The 25302-nt window shown below is 40.4% G+C and overlaps 1 protein-coding gene across 1 annotated transcript in view; it reads right to left on the reverse strand.

The window, feature by feature from the left end:
- Positions 1–6439: 6439 nt before the first annotated feature.
- IPCEF1 (interaction protein for cytohesin exchange factors 1) overlaps positions 6440–25302 on the reverse strand; it is a 42988-nt gene continuing 24125 nt past the window's right edge. The window contains exons 8-10 of the mRNA XM_050893851.1: positions 19568–19934; positions 10139–10329; positions 6440–6640 (exon numbers count right to left, since the gene is read on the reverse strand). Of these exons, the coding sequence (XP_050749808.1) occupies positions 6440–6640; positions 10139–10329; positions 19568–19934 (759 nt within the window). The remainder of the gene's footprint in view (positions 6641–10138; positions 10330–19567; positions 19935–25302) is intronic.

The following is a 25302-nucleotide window of genomic DNA, read 5'->3' on the forward strand; positions in this document are numbered from 1 at the left end:
CTTCACAACCATGTATTGCGGGGGGAAAAGAGGGAAATCATCACTTGGTGAAAGTGAAGCTATAGCTTTGCGGGAAGCTGAGTCAAGCTAATGCTCTGCTCCTAAAAGGAAGAGGTCCCCCTCTTCCCTCCCGCTTATGCAGCTCTTCTTCCTTCTGCTTCTGCCTACACAGTCCAGCTGCCTCCCTTGTGAGGACTCTGGCAGGCACTGAACCTCTCCATAAGCCAATTTTATTCACCATTGCAGTAGATAACTATCCAGCTTGCTGTGTCTGTTCCTTGCTGCCTGACTCGGTTGAGCTGACAGAGGTGCCAAACGATGCAATTAGCCCGAGGCAAGCAGTGGGAGCATGTAGGAGATTGGGGGAACAGAGGGGGACAGGGACATTCTTCCTTCAGGGCAGCTGAGCCCTTAGACAAGCTCATTTCTTAGGAAACACACCTTTACTCTACTGCTACCTGGCTGGCCTGTCCAGCTAAACTGAAACTCTTTTGACAAAGATCCCAATCCTCTTTTAATTGAAACAGGCTTCTCTGTGAGCTTAAAAAAAGATCCAACAACGTCCCACGCCTGTCAGAAGAGACCATCCTTCCTTAAGGGTGGCTACAGCAACCAATTATAGAGAATTAACTAATTTAACAGCAGTTTCAAAAACTACATTGCCAACTAGTGGAAGGCATTCCTCAGTCAAACCATTCATTGACTCTTCCTCGTTCCAGATTATTCAACTTAATAGCAATATTAGGCCAAAGGGGAAATTGCTTGTTTAAAGAACCAGCAAATCCTTATTTTATTATATAGCAGTAAACTGAAAAATCCGCAGTGAAAAGTAAAAAAAAGGCTGAGCAAAATATTCTCTCATTTCAGTGTTTAATTGACAAGTGCAAACATAAGGCTCTCATTCTGCAAGATGTGTGTATCATTCCATTAAAATCAAGTCACATGTGTGGGCAACAAGCAGTAAAAAGGCAGCGCTGAGTGCAAACATTGTGCTTTGAGTTTGAAACCAGCGAAAAAAACCCCAGACTTAGCAGATAAAATACCAAATTGGGATTCCATATATCTTCATGGTGTTGCAGGCCCTGCCCCTGCCTAACAGATACCGTTGCAAATACCCCTCTATGCGTGGCTTTCCCTGTCTACACAGAGGGTAATGGAATAGACACCCCCATTCCTCCTTTTGGCCAGTCCTCAGCGCTAAAAGCTTTGCACAACAGCACTGCTATTAGTATGCACATATGGCATGAGTTATTTTGCTAAACGTTCAGAAATAAAGTGACTTACCTGAATCTGTGCTAGACTAGTGCTAGTTTCTCTTCACATGAGAGTGGGGGACATGTTTTCGTATCCTCTTTTCTTTATTTTTATGTGGAAGAAGGTAAAACCGCCATAAGCAACTTCAAGAATCAGAATAGTTTGGGTAGGCCCTAAGGCATCTAGGACACAGGGAGTGCTGGAGTTCACATGGTTCCTAAGCTATAGTATGATGAAGCAAGCTATTTGCCCTATAGAAGTGCCACACACTTCCATCCTCAAAATGGTCCTCATGTGGGCCAGATGGCATACATAAGCCTCAGACACTGTGGTAGCATTGGTTTCCCAAAGAAATGGATTTTCTGCGTTAAAGGCTGAGTCATCTAAAGTCAATCATTTCAAGGTAATACATCAAGGTTGATGAACTATCAATGAATTACATGCATATTTCATTTTTAACTTTCTGCCAGCTTACAAACCACTCCCTTTGGATTTTTACCGGGAGGAAATAAATTAGAAAAATATTCATTTTTCCAGAGCAGACAAGTCTTGGAACTTCTCCCATAGCAAATTTCAAGGAATGTAATACTCTCCTCAACACCTGACAATCTTTTTTCAGTGTTGAAATGCCTAGCTTTTGGCAAGTTTATCTCCCATTACCCTTATGCACAGAGGCAAGAATTTCAGCCTGATCTTAGCTCAGGGCTTTTCTGTTCTGTTTTTCCTTTTCCTTTTTTCACCTCAATTTTTGTTTTAGTTAATAATGAAGCCAGTTCTTAAAAATGCAAGAATGTGGCAGCTTGAAGCAGACCAAAATGGGATAAATCTTCAAGGCATCAAGGAAATGCTGACTGACATCTTAAAATGTCGTCTGTTGCGAAATGCCCCACACAAAACAGGAAATACCACTTTGGCTCTACTACTACAAGAAAACCACTTTGGCTTCCTGTTAACAGAAAGACACGTCTCATATAAATGAAGTAAGCCAAGGCCCTCATTGCAAGTGGTCACTTTTGTACCACCAAACAAGCAAAACAACAGAAAGAGCCCAAACCCCAAACTTCAACCACAGTACATGGAGTTCCTCACATAGAAGTATGCTTACATGGACTCCCTTGCTACTTTAAGAGTTAAAAAATACAAGTTTTCGTATTAAATCTGTAATAGACATGTAAGCTTACAGGCTCACACAATAGATGCAGCATGCCAATAATTTTTCCTAGTTAGAAATAATTTTAAATTCTGAAATTTTACATAGTTTTTAATCAAATACCACCTCTTTTCTTCCCCTCCCTCCTTGGCTGTCCCAAAACAGCCTTTTCTCTCAATATGAAGGTTTCCTCCAAAAAGAAAATTATTTGGAAAAAAAAAAAAAGGTTGTAGAACATTATTTATTCCTGTTTCAGGTGAAACCCAGTATTGAGTAAATCATCAGAACTAGATGCAGAAACGATTCACAGTCCCCACATGAAACCTCTCCCATCTTTGGAAAGGAAGTGTGATCCCACCTCATTCTGGTAGCTCGTGAGATCTACACCACCAAAACAGAGAGATTCAATTTCCAGAAAAGCCACCAGAGACAGGCTGCAGAAACAGCTGAAATTAGATATTGTCATTAGTTACTCCAAAATCTGCGTAGCTGGACTTACTGCACCAATACCAAAAGGCTTTACTGACAAAGGAATAATTGTTCATGTGCAGACATCCATGCACACACACTTTCTCCCGAAAAAGTACATAGAACAAGTCCCATGAGGCAGATGGTTAAAGACTTTTGGACATTCACTAGGTATGCACAGTTTCCCTATGCTGTGAGTCAATAGCGCAGGCCTTCCAAATTCAGAACAACAGATACCGTTTACCCCAAGTATCACTGAGCGGAGCACAGAGTTCTCCAAGTTTCTCCTGCTGAGGTGGCTCCCCGCTGCATCCGCTAGTTGTAGCTGTCGGCTTGTGTGCACTTCGTTCCCCGATTGTGGCTTTCACATTGCTGTACAACCCCTTGTGATGAACCCAGCACCAGGTGAAAACTGTCACATTAATTAGCAATGCTGGAAAATGAATCCTGTTTTACTACGATCTTCACTTCACATTTCCCACACTTTCCATTTGTTTTGGGTCTAAATAGTAGCTAAAGAGAATGGAGATAGACTCCCAGCACTACACTTGCATAAAACCCATACGTTTCTTTTCTTGAACACACAGAAATTTGTTAAAATAATAACTGCATTAAAGTAACCCCATTCAAGAATTTTCTCTTCTTTTCGGGAAGGGTGATACAGCCCATCCTCAGCAGGCTTCCAAAACCTCAATAGTTCAACAATAAGTATCTACTGACCATCTGAAAGAGAGTCATTTAAAAGCTATTTTAGGCTACGTAATCTGTCAAAACCAATAGTAGAGTGTGGGCAGTCCAAGGACATTTGTCTGTCTCTACATTTGGGAAACCTGTTTTGTATATGCTTATACAAGCACAGTGTGAAAAAAGCCAATGCAGCATGTGCGGGCCACATAGTGCTTTCCTTTGTATAGTGCAAATCTACTTCAGCAAAGAGAGTTGACTAGGACTTTGCTCAGAACTCAAGGCACTCACTCATCTGGCCCAGTTCAACAGGCCACTTAAGCATGTGCTTGTTTTTAAGATCTAAGTGAAGATGCTTTTGAAGAAAAATGATGTTTACACACTTTGTTTCATGAGAAACTCGCACTTGTGAGAGAACGTGTACGTGCAATTTGACCTCCATTATTTATCAATTATTTAGTGCCAGGTAGTTTAAAATTGAGATGGACCAAGCAGATTAATCCCTACACTCCTAATTTTCAGTGTGCTCTCGGTGGTTAATTGACATCATGTCAAATTCAGAGGCTATCTCTCTCCCACCCACGCATCTGCTCTGAAGAATTTCAATTAGGAGCAGGACACTCACAGATGTCCACTGTCCAGAGGGTCTTCTGGGAATGGTGAAAGATAAAAAAAGGAAAAACAAACTTAAAACGGGCTCAATTTTTAAGACACGATTACTCTAAACCAAATTACACCAGGTATTGAGCTTGCTTAATTTCTATCAACTTCTAGTTAGAATTAGTGAAGTGATGAAATCACCGCTCATATGACGATTTCCTGAAAACAATAGCTTTTTAACCAACCTGGGTTTTGTGTCTGCTTCCCCATTTAGTCACTGTCACCCACTTCCAGGTCTCAGCTAACATTTGTTCCCCACCAGCAGACTAGCCCCAATTCAGTCCTGACCTAATATCAGTCCTTACTCTCACATTCCTAAACCCTTTTATACCTGAAGCAGTGATGCTATCCCAAGCATAGTCCTGCTGCTACATTCAACCAGCCTCCATTTCCTCTGACCCTCTCCCATTAAAGCCTGTATCAAAGGAGCCTACATTCTTCCTTCTGTTTCCCCTTTCTTATATCTTACTGTCTGCTCCTCAGTTCTCACACTCAACACAGCCTTAACTGCCATTTTTTGATGCATTGGGACATAATTCCATGTCTCTATTTTAAAAGGAAAGCTGCTGAGTGTTAAAAATGCAATATCAACAGTCAGACTTATCACTACACAGGTGGAAAAGATTACACATGTTCCCACTAACACTATTAACTTTTGTTTTCTCAGTCAAGCTATGATAAAACATATAATGAAGACAGGTGAATACGGCTGCATCTGTATAGTGTATTTTGCTTTAAAAGATAAACTGTGTTGAACACTAATGACAAAGAATATCTTTATGAAATAGCCAACAGAAGTGCAGATTGCCACAGTTCCTGTAGTGGCATTAATTTGAGAACGGTGGGCTAATCCTTGCTTTTCAAAATTCAGCACTCTGCAAAGTTCCTCATACTTGTACACATGCAGAAGATGGGAAGGCAAAAAACCCAAACCTTGTACTGAGGACAATGAAACCGAAAAGTTATGATCCTGCAGCAAAACCTTTTAGCATACTTACTTTTTGTTTGCCCAAAGGGAAATCCTGAAACTTTCTAGAAAACTTATTTTCCTGCCCCAAGTTGTATAAATTTGCTTCATCTAAAACTCAAAGCTAGAAAGACAAAAGAAAAAAATTACAGCAGATGTCCCAGGGTAGTCTCAGTTGTAGAGCCATTACTGTGATTCATAATTGAACAAAAAGCAAAGAGGCATTTCAAGTCAGCCTGTAAGCACTCTCATCTGGGTGGATCTGGTCCATGTGTGCCTATCTACATTAGGAAATTCAGTATATATAAATATATAAATAAAACATATATACAGTACACAGTCACATTCATATAAGCCATAAAATGATATATATTTACAAAAATATTTGCAGCTACGTTTTACACATTCAGGTCCACATCAGGAATTTAATTATTTAGCTTCTGCCTTGTGAACTTGATCACCTTCCTAAGTAAGAATCTGGGATGAACTTGTACCTTGTATATTCACAATTGTCAAAAATAAGAAAGAAGAAAATAATCTTCCAAGGAATTCTGCCAAGTCCATAAGAAAAGTTGAAACTTGTTGAAGCATTAGCTGCCTCACTGAAGAGTAAATTACACGTTAGCAAACATTGAGAGACCTCTTCTTCATGTAGAAAGACAGTAACTTGGTCTGGTCCATAAATAAATTTGAAACTCCTAAAACATCAGGCAGAGCACAAACTGGGTGCCTGACAGCTGTCTGTAGTATAAACTCATGCATAATTACTATTTTATTTGTCTCAGTTTAAACTGGTAGAGTGGTGAAAGTGAATGAATGTAGAGACGAAAATGCATACATCGGGTTGCCTTACAGGGTGAAAAGGTCGAGAGTAGACTACATCCTGTTGGCATTGTTTTAGCTTCCTTCAACAGTGAGTTACTTGGTTAAAACAACCCCAAGGATCTCACATTTATACAGTACATATTATACAGTTCTGTGACTTCCAGGAGTTGGACATATTTAATTTACTTCTCCAAAGATGGAAAAACATTTCTTCCCTGCTTCATAAAATAGTCTTCTTAGGTATGCAGCCCAGGTTCAGGCACGCTTTTTTAATTTGGGGAATTCACCCTTTTAACATGAAATGAGTTTTGCAAGAGGAATTAAAGCTCTGGAGAAGGGGTGGTTTTCCATTCAAAGAACACTTGGAAAAAACAAACCTCAAAATGCAGCAGTTTAAAGTGCCTGTATGCATGAACCATTGAATCATGGCCTCAGATAGCACTTTCAGCAATAGGCTGTGGAGTCATCTCTTGCTCCTCACTATTCTCTGTGGACACGTCCTGGACCTCCTGCTGCTGGTAAATATCTTGGACCAGCATGATGTTTGTGTTTCTCCACTCTCTGTACTTCATTGCCGTCAACTTTGGGTCCTCTAGCAACTGGTTAATTGTGGCCAGGTCATGTTCCTTACACTAGGAAGAGAACAAGCGGTTATTTCCCACAGAAACTGTCAATCTCATTGTCCATAACAAAAACACTCTGGGAACATTAGAGAACCATGTCACAAGGAGATGGCCAATTATCCATCCTCCTGGCAACTAGTTCCCGTTTTTAGAACATAGATCGTCAAAGTTAAGTCCACAGCAGAAAATCGTCCCAGTTGAAGGCAAGATGATGATTTCACGTAGATTTTTTATTTTATAGGATTCTTAGCAAAACTTCATGAGAGAGGATTCATGTGAAATTTAGACATTGTTATGCTGTCTCACAACAAGTTAGTACTTGCATGAAACTAGACACAACAGCATTTATTTCTGTAATTCACACCAGTTCCAACTTTCTCAAAAAATACTTATTCCCTGGCCACATTATAAATGTCTCTTCTCTGGGAGCTAGACAGAAAATAATTTTGGATATAATCTGTGCACTGGCATGAGAGTGGCTAGAGCACATGTGGCTGCTAATACATCTACTGCCAGCTACTACTAATAAATCTGGTCTCTACTTTTAGACAAGAGCAGCTCAGACCGTATATCGCAGGCATCCTGGTTCAATTGTAAGACATGAACAATCACTGATATAGGGACACTGAGACACTTTATGTCACCGAATCACAGAATGTTTGAGGTTGGAAGGGACCTCTGGAGGTCATCTGGTCCAACCTCCTTCCTCAAGCAGAGCCACCTAAAGCAGGCTGCCTAGGACCATGTCCAGATGGCTTTTGAATATCTCCAAGGATGGAGACTCCACAGCCTCTCTGGGCAACCTGTGCCAGTACTCAGTCACCCTCACAGTAAAAAAGTGTTTCTTGAAGTTCAGAGGGAACCTCCTGTGTTTCAGTTTGTGCTCATTGGCTCTGGTCCTGCCACTGGGCACCACTGAAAAGAGTCTGGCTCTGTCTTCTTTACACCCTCCTTTCAAGATATTTATATTCATTGATGTCCTCACATTTTCTGACACAATGAACCACTTTGCTTTTCCAGCCCTTATTGCCTATCTGTGCAGTGGACCACAGGATAGAGAAGCCCTAGTTAGCAGCTACAATTTCTTAATGGAGGCACCACGCTGCACTAACAAACCTTTACTGCTTTTGCCTGGCTCCATCCCCCCCAGTCTGTGAGCAATAGAATAGTTCTAACCATCTTCTCCTGCTGCCTTCAGTTTCATCATGCCTGAGGACACTCTGTGCTAGAGGCTGCCTCGAAAACACCTTGAAAATACTCCCACACATTCATGATACTTCCTGATAGTAGCAATCAGCTGCTTACACATCCATATTCCACTACTACTCTAATGAACTACCAACTAACTACTTTAATTCCTGTGATGCCTGAGCCACTTTTTAAACACAAAAGCTTGTTCAACTGTTGGTTTACACAGGTCTACCTCAAGACCTAGTGCCAGCCCTTGTAAGAAGGTTTCTGGCATTGATGCAGAGATATGCACAGTTAGCCTAAGAGAAGAAGAGGAGATAGGGAGGTAGAAGGGAGAGAAGAGTATTTCCAGTGGACAAACTTGGTGGCAAAAAGCCATGCCATGGAATTTTTCCTGTACCACTAAATCTATTTCCCACATTCATTAATCCTGTGATGCATTTGCACACAGCTTCCCTTTCTTCCAAACTATCCAAAGCATGTTTTGTTAATGATATATTGTGGCAGCAACATTAATCTGTTGTTAAAGATGTGGAGTCAAAAGTCCAAAATTAAAATTGCACTGAATCTTGCATAAATCACTTCTCAAACTAATAGGGTTTTAATTAAACCAGAGTAAATATGGATCAGACTCAAAACTTTCCTGATTTTTAAATTTCCAATAGATCATTTCCAATTATCTCGTCTCATGTTATACATTAAGAAAATTGACTTTAAAAGCACATAATCCCACTGATGCAAAGAATATGGCACCTTCCTACTGCAGGCATTTGCCTTTCAGACAGGCTAACTTAAACACTGCTGTGTATAGAACTCTGCTTGTGTCTGTGAGAAAACGTCTGTGCTATATTTGTCTTGTCAATACTCCAATTTCTTAGTTTGAAGAAAGCAAAAAGATCAACACATTTTAAACATTATGAACACTCCAAAAATTATTTTTCCATATTAAATACAAGTGTTAGACAAGCCTAAGGTTATAAACACTGCTAATCACAACTTACACAATACTCCCGTGCTAAATCAATGCAAAGCTGTCCTCTTTGGTCATGCCTGGCAGTAAGGCTTCCATTCAGCTCCATACTAATGAAATTGATTGTCCCACAAGACACAACTCCATTTTGTACTAACTGCTTCTTAGATTTATTAGGGAGGCTCCTATCAGGGAAAACTTTGCAGTATGTTTCTATATTTAGCTTTCCTGTCCCATAAAATAGGCATACTTTTTAAACTAACTTTCTGTTATATGATGGGCTCACTTCATTGCTGATGCAGATGAATACTGCTATAGTCAGTACTATGTCACTGAAGACTTTTGATACTGAGGAGAGACTTCACCAGGTCTCATACGGAGCCAGGGAGAATGCCTATGTTCCTACTTGTCTTTTCAATTGTATCTTCAGGAATTTTAACACAGGCCAGGGTGCCAAAGCCAAGCCTCCCATTGCAACTAGTAATCAAATCAATGATTGTGCTGATAGGATTTTTTACATGCATTTCTCCAGCTTACAATGCCTGAAGCGAAATACATGCACTTGAAACAAGATACTCAATTCCTGCTTCTAACGCACACAAAAAGAAACAAGTGAAGCCCCAGGTTTGCTCTTATTCTTTCTTCTCCTTATAATTTAAATGCTATGGTTAAGCTTTCTGTTTCCCTCAGTACCATTCAGAAGCAAGCTTTGAAATCCCATGACACTTGATGCTGGCAAGTAAACAGCCTCATAAATCTCCATATTCCAGACAGATTTACTGGCCCTTTCATGGAACGTCCCCTGAACCCCTCCACCCTTCCAGTTCACGATACGTTTCCAACATAAAAGCAGGATGCTTTTGTTATTAAAAATATTTTAGTTACAGGAGGTCTTTACAATAGCTTTGGCACATCCTGTACATTCTCCAATAATCACATAAGGAAAACTTTTTTTGGCTCAGGGTCATTTTCATGTCCTTTATCATCAATGTACTTTGTCTGCTCTTCCTTTTTTAAGGCTCCCCTGTTTAGTGCATTTAGCTGAGCTTGCAAGTTTTCCAGCTAACTAAGAGAAGCTTTCTTTATTAAATTTTCCAAATGGGCTGGAACTTCTGCAAGAAGAGTCCCTTCTGAACTATTGCCTCTGCTTCCAGTTCAAATTGAACAACAAATCACAGATCAGTATTCAGAATGAAGCAGAAAACAATTTCAAAAAGTTAACGAAATTCTCTGGGGCTTTAAGTAAATGTGTAATTAGAGTTTGGCTGAAGTCTAGGCTTGCTTCTTTTTTCAGCCAAACTGTTTCTCTCTCTCAGGCTTTTCCTTGGCTAGCTCTGCAACCTCACCTTTAATGTGCTGTTCAGCATTCGAATTTTGTGAAGTTTCTCATTAATGGAGGGGTTTTTGCTGCGTTTGATAAACGACTTCCTAAGCTCCTTCTTCGTTGACAGCCGACGATCACCAATGGGAGACAGGCTTGCTTGTTCTAATGACTTGTAAAGTCGCTCCATCTCATCATCATCACATTTTTCCTGATCTGCAAAGAAAAGAATAAATTGGGTATGAGAATGTGAACGTGGCAGCAGATAGCAGAAATGTTAAGTTCAGCCATCAAGAAAGCTCTTAGCCAAGTCAAAAAGAAATGGTATTAGAGTTAAAACCAAGGGCAATTTTTAGGGTAATTTATAGGGTAATAATGCATATGAGAAAGATATACTACCAAACTCAAATGTTTTTAAGAATCAGGTTGTGATCCAAACAAGTACGAGCATGTATTTCTACTGATAGAGTGTTGCTTTAATGCTCCAAATATATCACAGACTTTGAACAACTGTCAGTAATGCTACATTTGGATGAAAACAACTTTGATAGCATCTACACCCATTCACCCTTCCCTATATGCTGCACACAGTGAATTGCATTTCTACCTGGAAACTAACAGGTCAAATTCTATTTGGTGTACCGATTCATTGCCAGGTTTTGGTAATTATTGAAATGAGAGTTTAAAAAAATTGAGCAATGAAATGAAACATAGGAACATTTCAGGGGCCCCAAGAGAAGATCCCTAGAAAACAGATAAAAGCAGGAACCCTTGGGGCACCTGATGCCTAACACCTAAGTTTCATAGACTGCAGCACAGAGTTTGCCTGTGGTGCCACACAACAAAGCCTTGATTATCTCCACCTTAATTTTTCTGATGGCTTCCAAGCTGCAGCACCGTCTTCCATAACAGAGAGGACATGAAAGGAAAAGCTAGTAAACAGCTGAGAATGAAATAGCGTAAAATAAGATAAAAATTGAAGCAAAGACACTTTTCAGAATAAAACAACTTAAAAATGAACAGTCAGAAACTAAAAATGTACCAGGCATATATAGGGGCGTTTTGGCAGAAGGCCATTTTCAGCAACAGACTGCGCAACTCGCTTCTTGTCCCTCAGTCCACACTGCAAGCTTTTCTACTTCAATGTTTGCTAAAGGAAAATCTTAAAGTTATTGGTGTTTTCAGGGTGCTAATGAGTCCCTCAAGATCCACTGGGATAACATTTGTTTTTATTTCACTGGGGATAGTGGTGGTAGTTCTTCTCAACTGCAGTCCTCCATGTGCCAGTCGAACTGGCTGGGCACTGTTTTTCTTTTAATGAAAAGTTAAACATTGACTTTTTAAAATCATCTTCAGTCAGCAAACATTTTCTGAACAAAAGGAAGAAGTCCTTTTGCTCACTCATGCCACAGCAAAAAGAATTCTCCAACATGTTAGCACACTTAGGAGGCTGCTCCTTATCTTTTCCATGTTTTAAAAAGTACAGCATCCTCCTACACCCCTGTTCTTTCTAAATATTTAGGTTACAAGAAAGGTTTATGATATGCTACAAATATTTGCCTTGACTGTGTTGCAGGCCTTTTTTTCACTACTTTGTGATTATAAAAAGCCTGCTGTAACTTGACAAGAACTAAATATAGCTTCCAACATTGGTACAGCGCTGGAGGAGGAAAAGCAGAACTGTTGTATATTTATCAAGCTGTGGGAAATAGAAAAAAAATGCAAGTGTAAGGCATAATAGATGGCAGTAGTATTTCCTGAAAACTGTTGGCTTATGCCATGAGGCTCATAATTGTAACTAGCTTCCTGGCTACTTTCTTGGGATGAAGCAGCTGTTTGTTTCATTAGCCAGCTCCTGCACAGGACTGGCTCAGCTCTACTGTAGACATCATCCATCAGGACTGTACACAGTATCACTTTGAGAGATAAATTGACCTTTATCAGATATCCAAGAAAAAGTATATAAGAAGAAAAAAAAAAAAGCATTGATCCTGTCCAGCAACATTAAACAATAGTCAAGCCATGGGGGACCATAAGGTCCCTGCTCCAGCTATTTTTTGAGGCTAACTCATGATGCTCCTCAGTGTCCTAAAAGGGTTACAAAGCAGCAAGCATGAGAAAACACCCTCACTGAACACTCTTCTTCCATGCTAAGTACTCTGATATCTTCCGTGCACTTGTGGGTGAAGGTAAGGAGGACAGTAATACTCAGCACAGAAAAAGATGGAGTCAAAGTCAGAAAAGCCCAGCAAAAGGCTCCCAGAAGATGCTCTTGACCAGCAATGTGCACTCAGCTCCTGCATTCTTTCAAGATTGCAACCTTAAACTCCTCTCCTATTTCTCCTTATTCTCCTTATTCTGCCACCACTCCCACCCCCAAAGGATTGATCAGGATCAGGTAATTCCAGAGTGAAAGGAATGTGCCAGATTCTTCAGACTGGGTGGATAAAGGGAGTGACAGTGAAGCAGCCAAACGGGATTTCAGGAAACAGTTGGAAAACAAGGGTGAATGAAACCTACAGGCTGTGTAGAGCCAGGTATGAGTTATACAGTACTTTTGTCTCCATATTTGTTTACACTGATGAGCAGTGAAATTCTCCCACAACAGTTAAAAAATAACAAAACGGTATCCTAATATTGTGCTTTTGTATAGCAGCCGATACTGTTGCTATTGACAAAGAGTATGTCTGCCAATAAATCTCTATAAATTGAGGCCAGACTGTCTGATACCTATCTGGACTTTTACCTTCAATGTCCTGAATTCCCCTGAGCCAAGCTCAGAAAGCAAAAGTCCATGTTTTACAGGCTTGAAGCTGCCACTGAACACACTAAATTGATGCTGTAAATCTGAAAGGGGGAGAGGTAATGGCGGAAGGGGAGAGGCATTATGTCTAGCAATCAATTAACAAGCCCAATAAAATGACCTATGATAAGAAAATATATTTCTCCTCAATCACACAACAGTGCATTACAGAATTTCACAAGCCTCTTAATGCCACGAAAGTAAATGAAGAAAGCACTACCTGTAGTTTGCTTGCTTGTTTTCCCCACAAAACACCTGGGAGGAAATTAAGGTTGGATAATAGAGATAAAGCAATGTGACTCAAGGCTTAAGCACAGACTGGACTTTTTCTCCAGATTCAAACATTCACGTTTTCCCAGAACGTGGTATTGCTTAATTCCCTTGCTCCTGGAGTCAGAGCACTGATCTGCAGAAGAGCAAGTCTCTTAACAGAAGCACAGGCATTCACCACTTCTGTATTTTTCGGCTTCAGTGATTTGGATTCCTCCTATGAAACCTGGGCTGTCTAGACCATACTACTTAATTGTTACAAAATATTTGCTTTCCATCACAAAGTAAAAATTTATGCAAAAAGCACATAGTACGCAAGCTCAGGCCCTGGTGTAAAAATGAACAGATTGTGTCAGCCTCCCAAAGATAAATGTACCACCCCTACTCTGAGCTTTTCTAACCTCTGAAGGTTTATAATGATAGATATATTGCACTGGCAAAAATTCTTAATAACATGGACAGGTTGGGCCCCACTAGCACTGCCCTGGAGTGAGTCTTTCCAACCGGGTCACACATCTAACATCAGGCACATTCAAAATCACTTCAAAATATAATATTGCAAGTTATCTCTTCTACCAGTACTCTTCAAGCTAAGCACTTTCTGTCTCAGGCATGCAAGTGAGGAAATTGAAATGCTACTACAGCACTTCTTTTTCTCATCCTATTTTAAAGATAAAATACATTCATTTTTCTCTCAGGACCTACTGAAGGATTAGTGGTAAGGAACAAACGGCAACAGTGGAAGGATATTACATATTGTGTGCATTTCTGAGCGTGTACATGCACACAGGGGAACACATGCATTGTGCACCTTTCCCTTCCCTTGGCAGTATTAACTATAAGCCCTTCTGTTGAGTGATGCCACTGGAAGGATCAGTCTTCCTGGGATCCTGCACCATGCCCTTCACTTACAAGCCTCACAGCCTGCTAAAGCTTCATAGCACTTCTGGAAAAATTCTGTAGTATTATATAGCTCTTTTAACCTTGTCATACTCCACAGTGGGGAAAGTGGAAAAGAACCAGTGCTGACCTGAGGAAAAGGGAAGTTCTGCCCTGAGATATTTTAACATTCAAGAGAAAGAGACCTTCTAGGTTGGGGTGAAGAAAATAAAGTAACATTTCAGGCAAGTCAGAACTTCTGACAAATTCTGTTTCAGGAGAAGTAAAACACAATTTTGTGGCTTGATGCCGCTTATCTGGAATTTCCCTCTAACTAACAGGAGATATCACAGACAAGAGCAAGCTGCCAGGAGTTCAACACGCCAGCTCTTCACCTCCTCAGTTTTCAGCTTCCACCTTCCTGTCGGCCAACTTGCCACAGGTGGGAGACATTAAGGTATTGAGACTCCCCACCTTGCAGCAGCAAGACAGGAGCCTGCCTGAAATCTCAACTTTAATGCTCTTTAAGCCTACAAAAGTGAAATTATCCAGAACTTTTCAAAAAACAGCTGTTAAAAATCAAGCTGATTATTTCCCAGCGGTAAAGATACAGAAATTGGCAATGTTTGGCAGAAAGAGCATTTTGCACTGAAAACCACCTCCAACAGAACCTATCTTACTAAATCTAAGCTGAAATGTAAATACCTGTTCTCACATTCTCTAACTGAGACCTCACAGCTCGCCAACTGTGTATTAATCCCAGGAAAAAAAATCTGCTTCTTCCTCCTGTCTTTGCTACTCTTATGAGCTTCTTGTAGCTGTGCCAGCACCTCTGTTTCTGATTCTGCCAAAACGTTTGATGCCAATGGGACAACATATACACCTAGGCTGGGGAGAGCAGATGAAAAAATCATAAACCGCTTTTGCCCTTACCTATCTACCCAACGCCCCACACCCCTATCACTTCTCCCTAGTGGTAGTAGACTTTTCAATGGGAATATGATGACACCTTGGGGAAATCACATTTTCCACATAACTACAGGACAGAAAAGACAGGAAATATTTGAATTAGGTGGGCATAGCTTAGGCAAACTCCTCACTGGCAAATGCAGAACTAAAGGCAGGAGAGAGTGGGAGAAAATAAGAGGAAAAGTATGTTACCACCAACAGTTAGATGCTCTTGACTGTAACAGTATAGTGGACTCAGCAGTGAGGGATGGCATTTTAACAAACTGCACCTGAACTGGAAACAACACAAATAAATATCTCTTTTTCAGAGAGTTCATAGTTTTCACTGTGATTTCTAAAGCCTTTTCGATGAGAAACAAAATAATCATTCAACCATAGTTGTTTCTCTGCACAGTTGTTCTCACCATAGGCGTACTTCTTGGCTAGTCTCAGCCACGATCTAGCCGTTTTCTGTAACTTTTGCAGAAGGAACAAAGGGGCCAGAGCACACCAGAGGATCTGTTCTGGCTATTACTGGCACAGGCAGACTCCAGAGGGGAAGAGGATGTCAGTTCTGAGAAAAGAAGGAATTGAATGCATCCAGCTCCTATTTAACCAACTCCTTCCCACAAAACCAACCCAGATAAAATTCAAGTGGTATTTGAAAAGCTTTCCAGGTTTTTCAAAATATTGGCACACACCAGATCTTCTACCAGCTACTGTGAGCTAAGGTAAAATAAATAAACCAGAAGTGGTACCATAAGAAATCCTTGCCAAGACGCATTAACTTCACGTGATCATAAAACCCTCAGAAAATGCACGGAAGAAGGATGTTATTGCTATAGTAGAAGATGCCTAAATAAATACAAACACACATTCCTGTTCTCTTATAGTAACCTCTCAGTTTCTGCGGCTTCCTTTTGTTATCATAGTATTTGATGATGATGGTGGTGGGTCATAGTCAGATACTTTTTGTTCCAGTGGTTGCCAGAAGAAATACAAAAGATGGAGCTTGGCTGCAGAGCGTGTCTAGCCATCCCGGAAGGGGCAAGGCCAGCTTCTGGATACAGAGCACGTAGTCAGAGAGTTGTTTGTATTCTCAACCTTTTTCTTGTTTACCTTTCAGTTTCTTTGTGTCACAGGCAGCTTTGAATCCTTTGTCACCGTGCATGTAGCAAGCTGCAACATGGAAGTATTAAATATTCCCACAAAGTAAATGGAAACCGAATGCTGATCTCCTTTCAAAAGAGAAAAATCTTAAACTCTCCTTTTTTTGTACCTTTGTATTACTCTCTGGTATGTAACCTCTCCCCAGTAATCAGTGCTGAGAATCAAGGCTGAGAATGGTCATAACACCAGTAACAGTGGCTGGAAAGGTCATTAAAAATACCATATGGTACAGCTCCTTGCACCAGACACTTACAGTTGCTTAGCAGATTTCATTTAATAATTTTCATTGAAAAAATAATCTATGATCATTTAGTTGAATCTGTAGTTTCTCTTACAGAGATTCATCCATTTATCTCTGAGAAACATTTCTTTCATTGTTTAACTCATCGCTGAGGTTTCTTCACTATTTTTGTATATTCATGATAAGCTCTTTCCACAAAGCTACAGCTACTCTTTCTTCTTTCTAGGTACCAACTTTTCTCACACTGGCTTCCGTTTCTGACTTTTGCCAACAAAAGTGCTCTTCAGTTTTTGAAAACTTTCACCTCAGCTCTAGGCTGCTATCAGCTACAACCAAAAATTCCTCATGGCGTTTTACTAAGCAGAATGTGGCCACAAAGCAGAGTGCGTGACAGGTTTTTTCTATCCTCACAAGTGGAAGGAGAGAGCATGGATACACATGAAGGCTCTGTGGGGAGTGGGTTCAAAGACCATACAGCTGTTCTGATAACAGCAGGGCCGGCTTTACGCACACGGGACAGATGTGTAAAGGACAGATGCGCTTTCAGGACAGATGCCGATGCAAGACAGCCCTGTCTCCTCCTGGACGCAGTCTCATTACTCTGAAACATGACAAGCTGTCAGAAATGCACTATTCAGAAGCGTTGTAGAGCAAATAATACGGACAGCACTGAGGTATGCGTTCTTGTTTCGCATCAGATAACCAGGGTGTTCTTACTAGTTATTGTAAACCACGAGGTTTTGCAGCTAGCTTTTACCCCACAATTTGAATTCATCTTACAGTATTTGTGCACATCCTTATCAACTAGCTGGAGGGGGAAATTCTTGGGGGATAAGCCACAGAACCAGAATTGCATCCTTTTTGATAACTTTCATTTGGAACTGAATTGCTATTTTATGTTAATCCTTTTTTTCTACCTCATTCTCAAATTGAATTAGCTTAACTAATCTCCTTGCAAATTATTTCATTTATTTTTTCAGTGGCCATTGCGGGAGAGGGCCACGCCAACGCTCTCCATCCCCTCCCCATACTATGCAGACTGATAAAGGAAAGAAAAATATGTGTATGGAGTACATTTTACTTGCTCAACAATGGGTTATGATGCAGACAGTAACTAGTGAGGTTATACAGTTTCCATGGTGACTGTCTCATTGAAATGATCTATTTCTGGAATTCCATCAGAGAGCACCAGTGTGGTTAGGATGGAAGTGTTCTGAGATCAGGGTTGGCCATCAGCTAAGCAGTGAGCAACAGAAGAATTCATTTCTCCAGGAATATTTTTGGGAATGTTAAACCACCTTGCAAATGGCAGGAATATACCAAAATGTGCCTTGATTTACATTTTAATCCCATTTTTATTGGTTAGTACTATTAAGCCTATCAAACTATGCTTTAAATGATTATGAATGTGCCATGCTAATTCTATGATCATCCATAAAAGTACTTGTCACCCTTACAGTTATGATGGAAAGCATTAACTTATGCATTATTGCAGGATTGCTGACAATACCAGAGTAACATATTCTAAGCAAAAGTTTAGATTTCTGAAGAGCAACCACTGAATCTTGCTTAACAGGATCTATAAGCCACCATGCCATATATGACCTACACTCCAACAATCCACCTGAATGTACCTAATGTTTCCCAAAGGCATTAGTTAGTCAAATTTAACCCAGAAGGTGAAAATATAGAAGACAATGCATTTACTATGTCTTTGTGACATTTTCCTTAGGGATCCCATTTCTGCCAGCCCCAGCCTTTTCACTACTTGCAAAGCCAGAGCTTATGGGAATTAGATTCCACAGTAACTCTCCCAAAGCATCCACTCTTCTCCGCCACATAGAAATAGTACATATGCTCGCTCTCGGTTTTAATTCTTACTGATCTTCATTGCTACAGAAGTCTCTAGCAGAGCAGCCTAGAAGGTGGATAATGAAGCTGAGTGCAAAACACTCTGAATTAATTTTCACTTTTGCTAAAATCTGTACTTCGCTCAATTGCCTTTTTTTTTTTTTTGTAAAATCAGAAAAACATGTGACAAACTAAAGGGGTGCTAACTGTTGATATTTGTAAAAAAATTGGGAGACTGACAATGTAACTAATGTGCCTTATACTATCATTTTTCAATCAGTGCCAAGTTCACCTACAGAGAAATACCCTAAGTTCCCAACGAGTCCAGTGTTGTTTCTTTCCACCTCTGCATTACCTTCAGCCTAAGCTTTTGGATGCACCTTTGTTTTGCATTGTACTGAGACGACACTGCTCTTTCAGCAACAAAGTAGTCGCTTCAAATCTTTACAAGCATTTGGAATCATGGGTAGAGCTGAGGCACAAGAACATCGTTGCTTCCTTATGTATTACCTCTCTAGGCAGCACGCTGAGTATCTGCTCATTTCAGCATATTGTATGCCAGAAACGCCTCTTATGCTTCAACTGCTTTTAATGCAGGAAGAAGAAGCTTTGCTCAAAAGGCAAGACACATTGCCTTGCTATGGCAGGAGAGTTATTAATAGCAACAATGACCAAATTCTGGAACTATGCCACCCTTTTAATTTAGCAGTACATTTCGGTAGGAGGATACCAGTGCAGATACCCATCTGCTTAAACAAAATACAGTCTTAATGGACTTTCTGATTCAGGATTGCAGTTTTTTCCCCTTGATTATAACGAAGCTTAGTTAAACAAATAGGGAATATGTACTGGAAGTAAATGCAACTGCTTTTATTTTTAAAATTGGATTGACCTAACCCCATGTTCACCACTTCCTATATATGCCATCTTGCTTAGAGTGTCAGTTCTGTGACACACTTTCTTAAAATTGTGATTCAATCCTAACTAATAAAAGACAGCTGTATTGAAATAAAGAAAGCTAATAAAAATATGTCTATGTTAGGATTTTATACAGAGGCTATGATCTTAACATATAAGCAAAATTTGAGAAAAGCTGTAAAGGTACTTACCAATTAGATACTAGGTTATATATTTAATGTGCAATAAACCAAATGTTTGTTATAAATGATGTGCCACTGGAAAACTCTTCAGTGAAGAACGTAAAGGAAGGAAGGGGAAAGGAAGTTGAGGAAAATCCCTGAACTCCCACATTGTATGGCTCTGCAGACAAAAATCTTCTCTCATTAGCTCACCTTTGGCTAGTGACCTCTGTCCTGTTGCATCTGGCACAGCTAGACAGTGTGTATCTGGACCTAAAAAAGAGTTTTGGGATCCACCACTGGGTTTGGAAAGCCGGATCTCCTGGCTTTCTGCCGCTTCTCCACAGTCTACTTCTGGTGGCTCATCAGAGTGAATCTGTACGCAGAAAGTTAAAGGCTGATCACCCTCTTCCATGGCAGAGCTGTTAACTAGGTCAAGCCAGGACTGCCTCTCGGAATAAACCACTTTGGAAGCCAAGGAAGAAGACGACTCTTGGGAGTTGAAAGTGCTTTCAGGAGAGTAGAGAGAACAAGATGCTTCACTTGACAGAGTCGAGGTGAAAGAAGACTTCTGCTGATCCTGTTTTCCAGAAACAAGGGGAGGGGGGAGAAAAATTATTTCCAAGTTATTACTGTTCCTAGGTTCTACATGTTATAGATATGCAGCTGAAATGCTAACTGGCCAAAAATTGATGTCATCTGATTAATTATCCACCCAAACAAGCCTGAGGTATGACAGCCAATCTCCTATAGAGCAGTAACTTCAGAAACTAAGCCACAAGGAAGCCAGAGGTAAAACAGATAAAAACGTGACAATGCCTAGAAACAAAAGACCAAGGAAAAATAGTGTTGAATGTTGCCTTCCATGCTAGGTCTCACACTCATGTTCAGTCTTTACTTTGTCTTCACTTTATTGATCTAATCAAGAGTGCAGAAGAGAAACTCTGAATTAGCCATTGAACATGAAGTTGTCTTGAAGCATTCAATAAGTCTACCAATGCCATAACCATGGGTAGACAGAAGTGGGCCCAAGCACTGAAGTACCTTGACCTTCTCAGCCCACAAAGCCATTTTACCTGGTCCATTCAAGGGACTAATCATTCACCAAGGCAAGAAGGCTGATGGGTAGTATGATGGCAAGTTAATAGTGGAAAGAAAAAAACAGACAGTCATGGGGCAGAGGGCAGGAAAAGGGGAATGGTACAAGATCTGTGCTACTCATTCACCTGCTAATATTCATCCTTCAGCAAATAAATCTGGAAAGGGACCCAAACTTCACTAGAAACACATCAGAAATCATTAAGACATCCTAACACCGTCCATACGGTACTTGTCACGCTGCCTCAACAACAGCACATACAACCAGAGAGGTCTCAGAGACATCTAACAGTCAATATTAGGAGCTAGAAGTTGAATGAGAGAGGGTATGATAGATGCACGTAAAGAAAGGTTGAGAGAAAGAACAAAGTTTTGAAAAGTATTTAGCTTCCCAGACAAGCAAATAGTTGCCCAGGTCTTTGTCTGCAGTAGGCATTTACATTGATTGAGTTCTACTATTATCTGGTCACCAAAAGCAACTCACACAAGATGAACTAGCACTAATCTGCTTCTTAGCCACCAAACACCACTGAAAAGATGAGCCAAGAGAGTCAAATACACAAGTAATACATACAAAAACACGCAAATATACATACAAATACCCAGAAGAGGATTAATTGACAGTAACAAATAATGGAAGACAAGGGGAGACAAAGCCTTATAGTGAAGCTCTTAGCAGAAACTATCAGAAATCGTGATGATATCATCATGATATGAAAGCCAGATTTCTTCTATCTGCTACTGCAGAAATTTACTCCTTCTGCGAATCATCTGCTATTGGCCAATGCCAGAATCAGAATACCAGACTTCAATTCAAGACCACAATTCTGGCAAGTTTATGTTCTCAATACATATGTAGAATAGATCTGTGTAAGGATTAAAACAGATGATAACTAGACTGGAAGTATTGAAAATTACTGAGAAAGTGTTGCTAGGGAAACCCGGACAAGCTGCAAAACACAATAAAGGGACTAGCCTGGAATACTTATTTATAACCTGGTAAACTAGAATAAGATGTATTTATATAAACCAAACCAAGAGTGACAATATTTTGGATTATGACATATAAACTTCTGCAATTCAGCGTTGCTGTAATATATACTACTTCTTTTTTACATTTAAAAAAGTGAAATAGATTTGCTTTCTTGTGCTTCTAATCTAGCTGTATCATGAGGCTACTAATTAATTCAGAAGATGAGGAGGACAAATATCAGATTGTGGGTCACCATTTGTTTCTAGCTCTTTCTTCACTTTTGTAAATTTTCAAAGCCATTCCTCCAAGACCATCCCAAACACTTGCGGGACCAGACTTAATTTATATTCCTATTACGAAGAGTACAACATTGTGTTTCAGATGCATTTTTGTTTTTAAAAAGGAAACCTTCACACATGCATCCTAAAGTGAAGGACAAGGAGATGCTGTCATAAACTGCATGTGTGAGTGATAAAAACACCCTTGGGAACACAGGTGACCTGAAGCGTTTCATCTAAGAGCTCCTATCACAAAGACAAATTGTTGAAGCATTGTACAGCCAAGCAGAACAACCGAACAGTAAAAGCTCTTGCTCACATGGTGTGGATGGTCTAATTTCAATTGTTCAAAGACAGGAAAGGAAGATGTTAGATCTCACCTCTATTTTTCTGGCATTTGTCCATGCAAAAGAAACTGCCATTGAAATGAAAACTGTGCCTCACTGAGTGGAATATATTTTTATTTTCATTTTCATTGTGTGTTAAATAAAAAAATGTGGATGAGAATAAAGATGACTGCCAGAATGTGTTTCTTTTTCTCTACATATGTGTTGTGGGGTTTTTTTTTTTACTTTGGCATGACAAATGTTTACCTAACTTACTTGAGTGGTTCCTTTGGAAGTTTTGCAACCATCCATATAATAATAAATCTCCATTTGGGGACATTTTAAAAAGCAGATGCTTGAGCCAGCAGATCATAAGGATTCCACTGGAGATCAGTGAGTCTCTAGGCATTTTTTAGAGAAAAATTATCACCATGAAACACCTCAACTGCTCTTTTGGGACTACTGCAATCTGTTGTCTCAACATAGCTGCTGATTTTTGAACTGTAAATCCATTCACATGGAGAAATTAATGCAGATGGTCAGTTTAACTTTTCTCCTACAGATGTTAAAATTGACTTGTTCCTCACTTGTTTTTTTCTTCCACAGTACCCAAAAGGATGCATAAACATAGAAAGCTCATTATCACTACTTTTTTCTTTTTCAAGTTTCAAATTGTTTAGGTCAGCAGAGAACAGAACAGCAAGTGAAAACTTTGTGCTAGAAGTACAGCAAAATATTTGCTGCTCTAACACGTAACAGAGCCTGCACCTGGGTGGCTATTAGTTTCCAGACTAATAGTTTTCAGTCTGGAGTTGACTCAAGGTGTTTGGAGGCCTTTCTGCTTAAGACAGCATTGGTTTGATTTTCCAAAATGTCCATAGCTCCTAATTCCTATTTTGCAAAATCCCTTTGGCACTCAGGAGGAAGAAGTGCAACTTTAAAAAAAGATAAATATAATAAAAAGAAATGAACCCCAGTCCATGCCTGTGGCATTCTTGATGCTGAGCTGGGTTTGCAGGATGAGCATCCCTTCCAGTAGCAATCTGAAAAGATTCAAGCAGGCCTTCGAAAAGTGGTGTACCCACAGAGCATCAACCCAAATCCATCACGTTTGGGACCTTACAGCTTAGTTCAAAAACTCTGCAGTGAATAAAGAGCCAGCAAGCAATGTTTAATCAGCCTTCCCTGAGACAGCCAAGAGCTCCACTCCTAGAACTGACTTTCCAGTAGAAGCTGTGCTTTCCCAATCCTTCCAGCGGTTTTCTTGCTCCAGTACTTGTCCAGAACGGAAAGGGGCATTAAATCAGATATTTAAAAGAAGACTCTGACTTGCAGTCAAACACAGCTGCGTTGGTACCTAACTGTTCCTACCCACCACCTAAGCAAGCTGAGCATAGGGCAGACCCATGGCAGCTGGAGCTTATTCCAGTGGCCACTTCTGGGGTGAAAAAATGACAGCTTTGCTCAGGAGACACTAACATTTGTCCATGGGAGAAGAGATTTTAAGCTGGGGATGAGGAGAAGGGAAATCAGCTGAGAGAGGTAAAGGCTGGAGGGAAGATAACCTTTAAGGGAAAGGCTGAGGAAGCAGGACCCCTCGGCACCTGCACCATTGCCTGCCTCCCACACGTCCCCTGCTAAAACGTGGAGGCCAACACTCAAGAAGAGCAGATGGGAAGGAGACAACCGGAGATCGCCTCTGCAGCAACAGATTGACAAGCAGCAGGAAGCCAGAAAAACAGAAAACTAAAAAACAGCACCTGTTTAAAGCTCATCATCTGGAAAAATGCAGGCAGTCACTCAGAGGTGAGCAGACGGAAAAGACATCTACAGCTTCTTAAAGGCAAGCCACTGAGGTATAAAATTCAAGACGCTTCATTATCAGCCCTCGGCCCAGAATAACTCTTGGAGACGTACTGCCAAGGTTCCTATTTTCTCTGATATTTATAGCTACTCGGCCACATTTAACTTCCAGTTAATACAGGCAGTAAAGAATCACATTTTACACAGCAGTGAATACCACGCACCCCCCGAGTGCCAGGTGGATTGTTTTACAGCGATCAATGTTACACAACTGTTTCAGGAGAGGAAGTGAAGACTGGCTTATCTGACTGAAACAGAAGGGGGCAAGTGGGTGACAGTGTGACGTACACTCCCAGCTTTATGCGAGCTAATTAAAGATTGCCAGACAGGCAACCCTGTGCATGACATCTCCTTTTATTATTGCCTGTGACCATGCAAGCTTCTCCAGCTCATCTGTATATTTCAAATTTGTTCCTGCTTTGCTGCCTCTGTGCCCACCCCAGCTACTGGCTGTCATTTCAGCGTGCCATACAGGAACCTGTACCACACCAGTGAGGCAGCAGACACTTCCCTTCCATGAGATGCAATGAGATGATTTAGTACTAAGTATGTTACTGCATACCCCTCGATGTTCAATTTCAGCTGGGGAAGGGAAAGGCTTGAACTCGGGATTCCTTATTTCAGCTGCATTACCATCCCAAACCAGATTACTCATTTCTAAACACGGAATTAAGTAAACCTCGTATCTTAAAGCACATGTAAGGGGAGATGAGATCACTGGGAAAAGCAACAATATAGAAACAAGATTAATAGGGTGATAAGTGGCTAATAGTTAGGCAAGTCAATTTGATTAAACACGAGGGTGCATAGTGGTTATTCTAATTTACGAAATGAAGTGAGGCAGAAAGGAATATTCTGGACAAATAGGCTACAGCAAGAGAGAAAAATAGCATAGATTTTGGGAGGATGCCTATTTTCTTTTTTTATAGTCTATTTTTCAGAGGCAGAGGAAAAGAACTGATTTTATCACTGTAAGAAGAGGCCTCTTTCCCTTCACTTCTCCTCACTGCCACAAAAGCAGCTTCAAATTCAGCGGTCCTAAGAACAGCTCACTCAAATAAACAAATACAAATCTGTTGGATGATGCTACCGGGGTCACAAAAAGAAAGACGACTTGGGACTGATTAAAAAAAAGAACAGTAGTAAGAAACTAGGTTATGGCAGAGTGTTAAAAACCTTGTAAAGAAATAACACAGCATGTGTATGAGGTAGTGACACCTTCCTTTCTTCAGCAAGATAAATATGCCTGCAGCTGAAGGAGCTGTTCTTTTACAGTGCAAGGCTCCCAGCGGTGCAGGCTGCAATAACTGTGTGCTCTCCCACGGGGCAGGGGCAGTCAGTGCATCCTCATTTCGCAGGCACACAGGGTGAACATTTCCAGCCACTGTTTTAGGTTATTCCTCAAAGGTC

Source organism: Gymnogyps californianus, chromosome 3, assembly GCF_018139145.2.
Source record: "Gymnogyps californianus isolate 813 chromosome 3, ASM1813914v2, whole genome shotgun sequence".
NCBI lineage: Eukaryota > Metazoa > Chordata > Aves > Accipitriformes > Cathartidae > Gymnogyps > Gymnogyps californianus.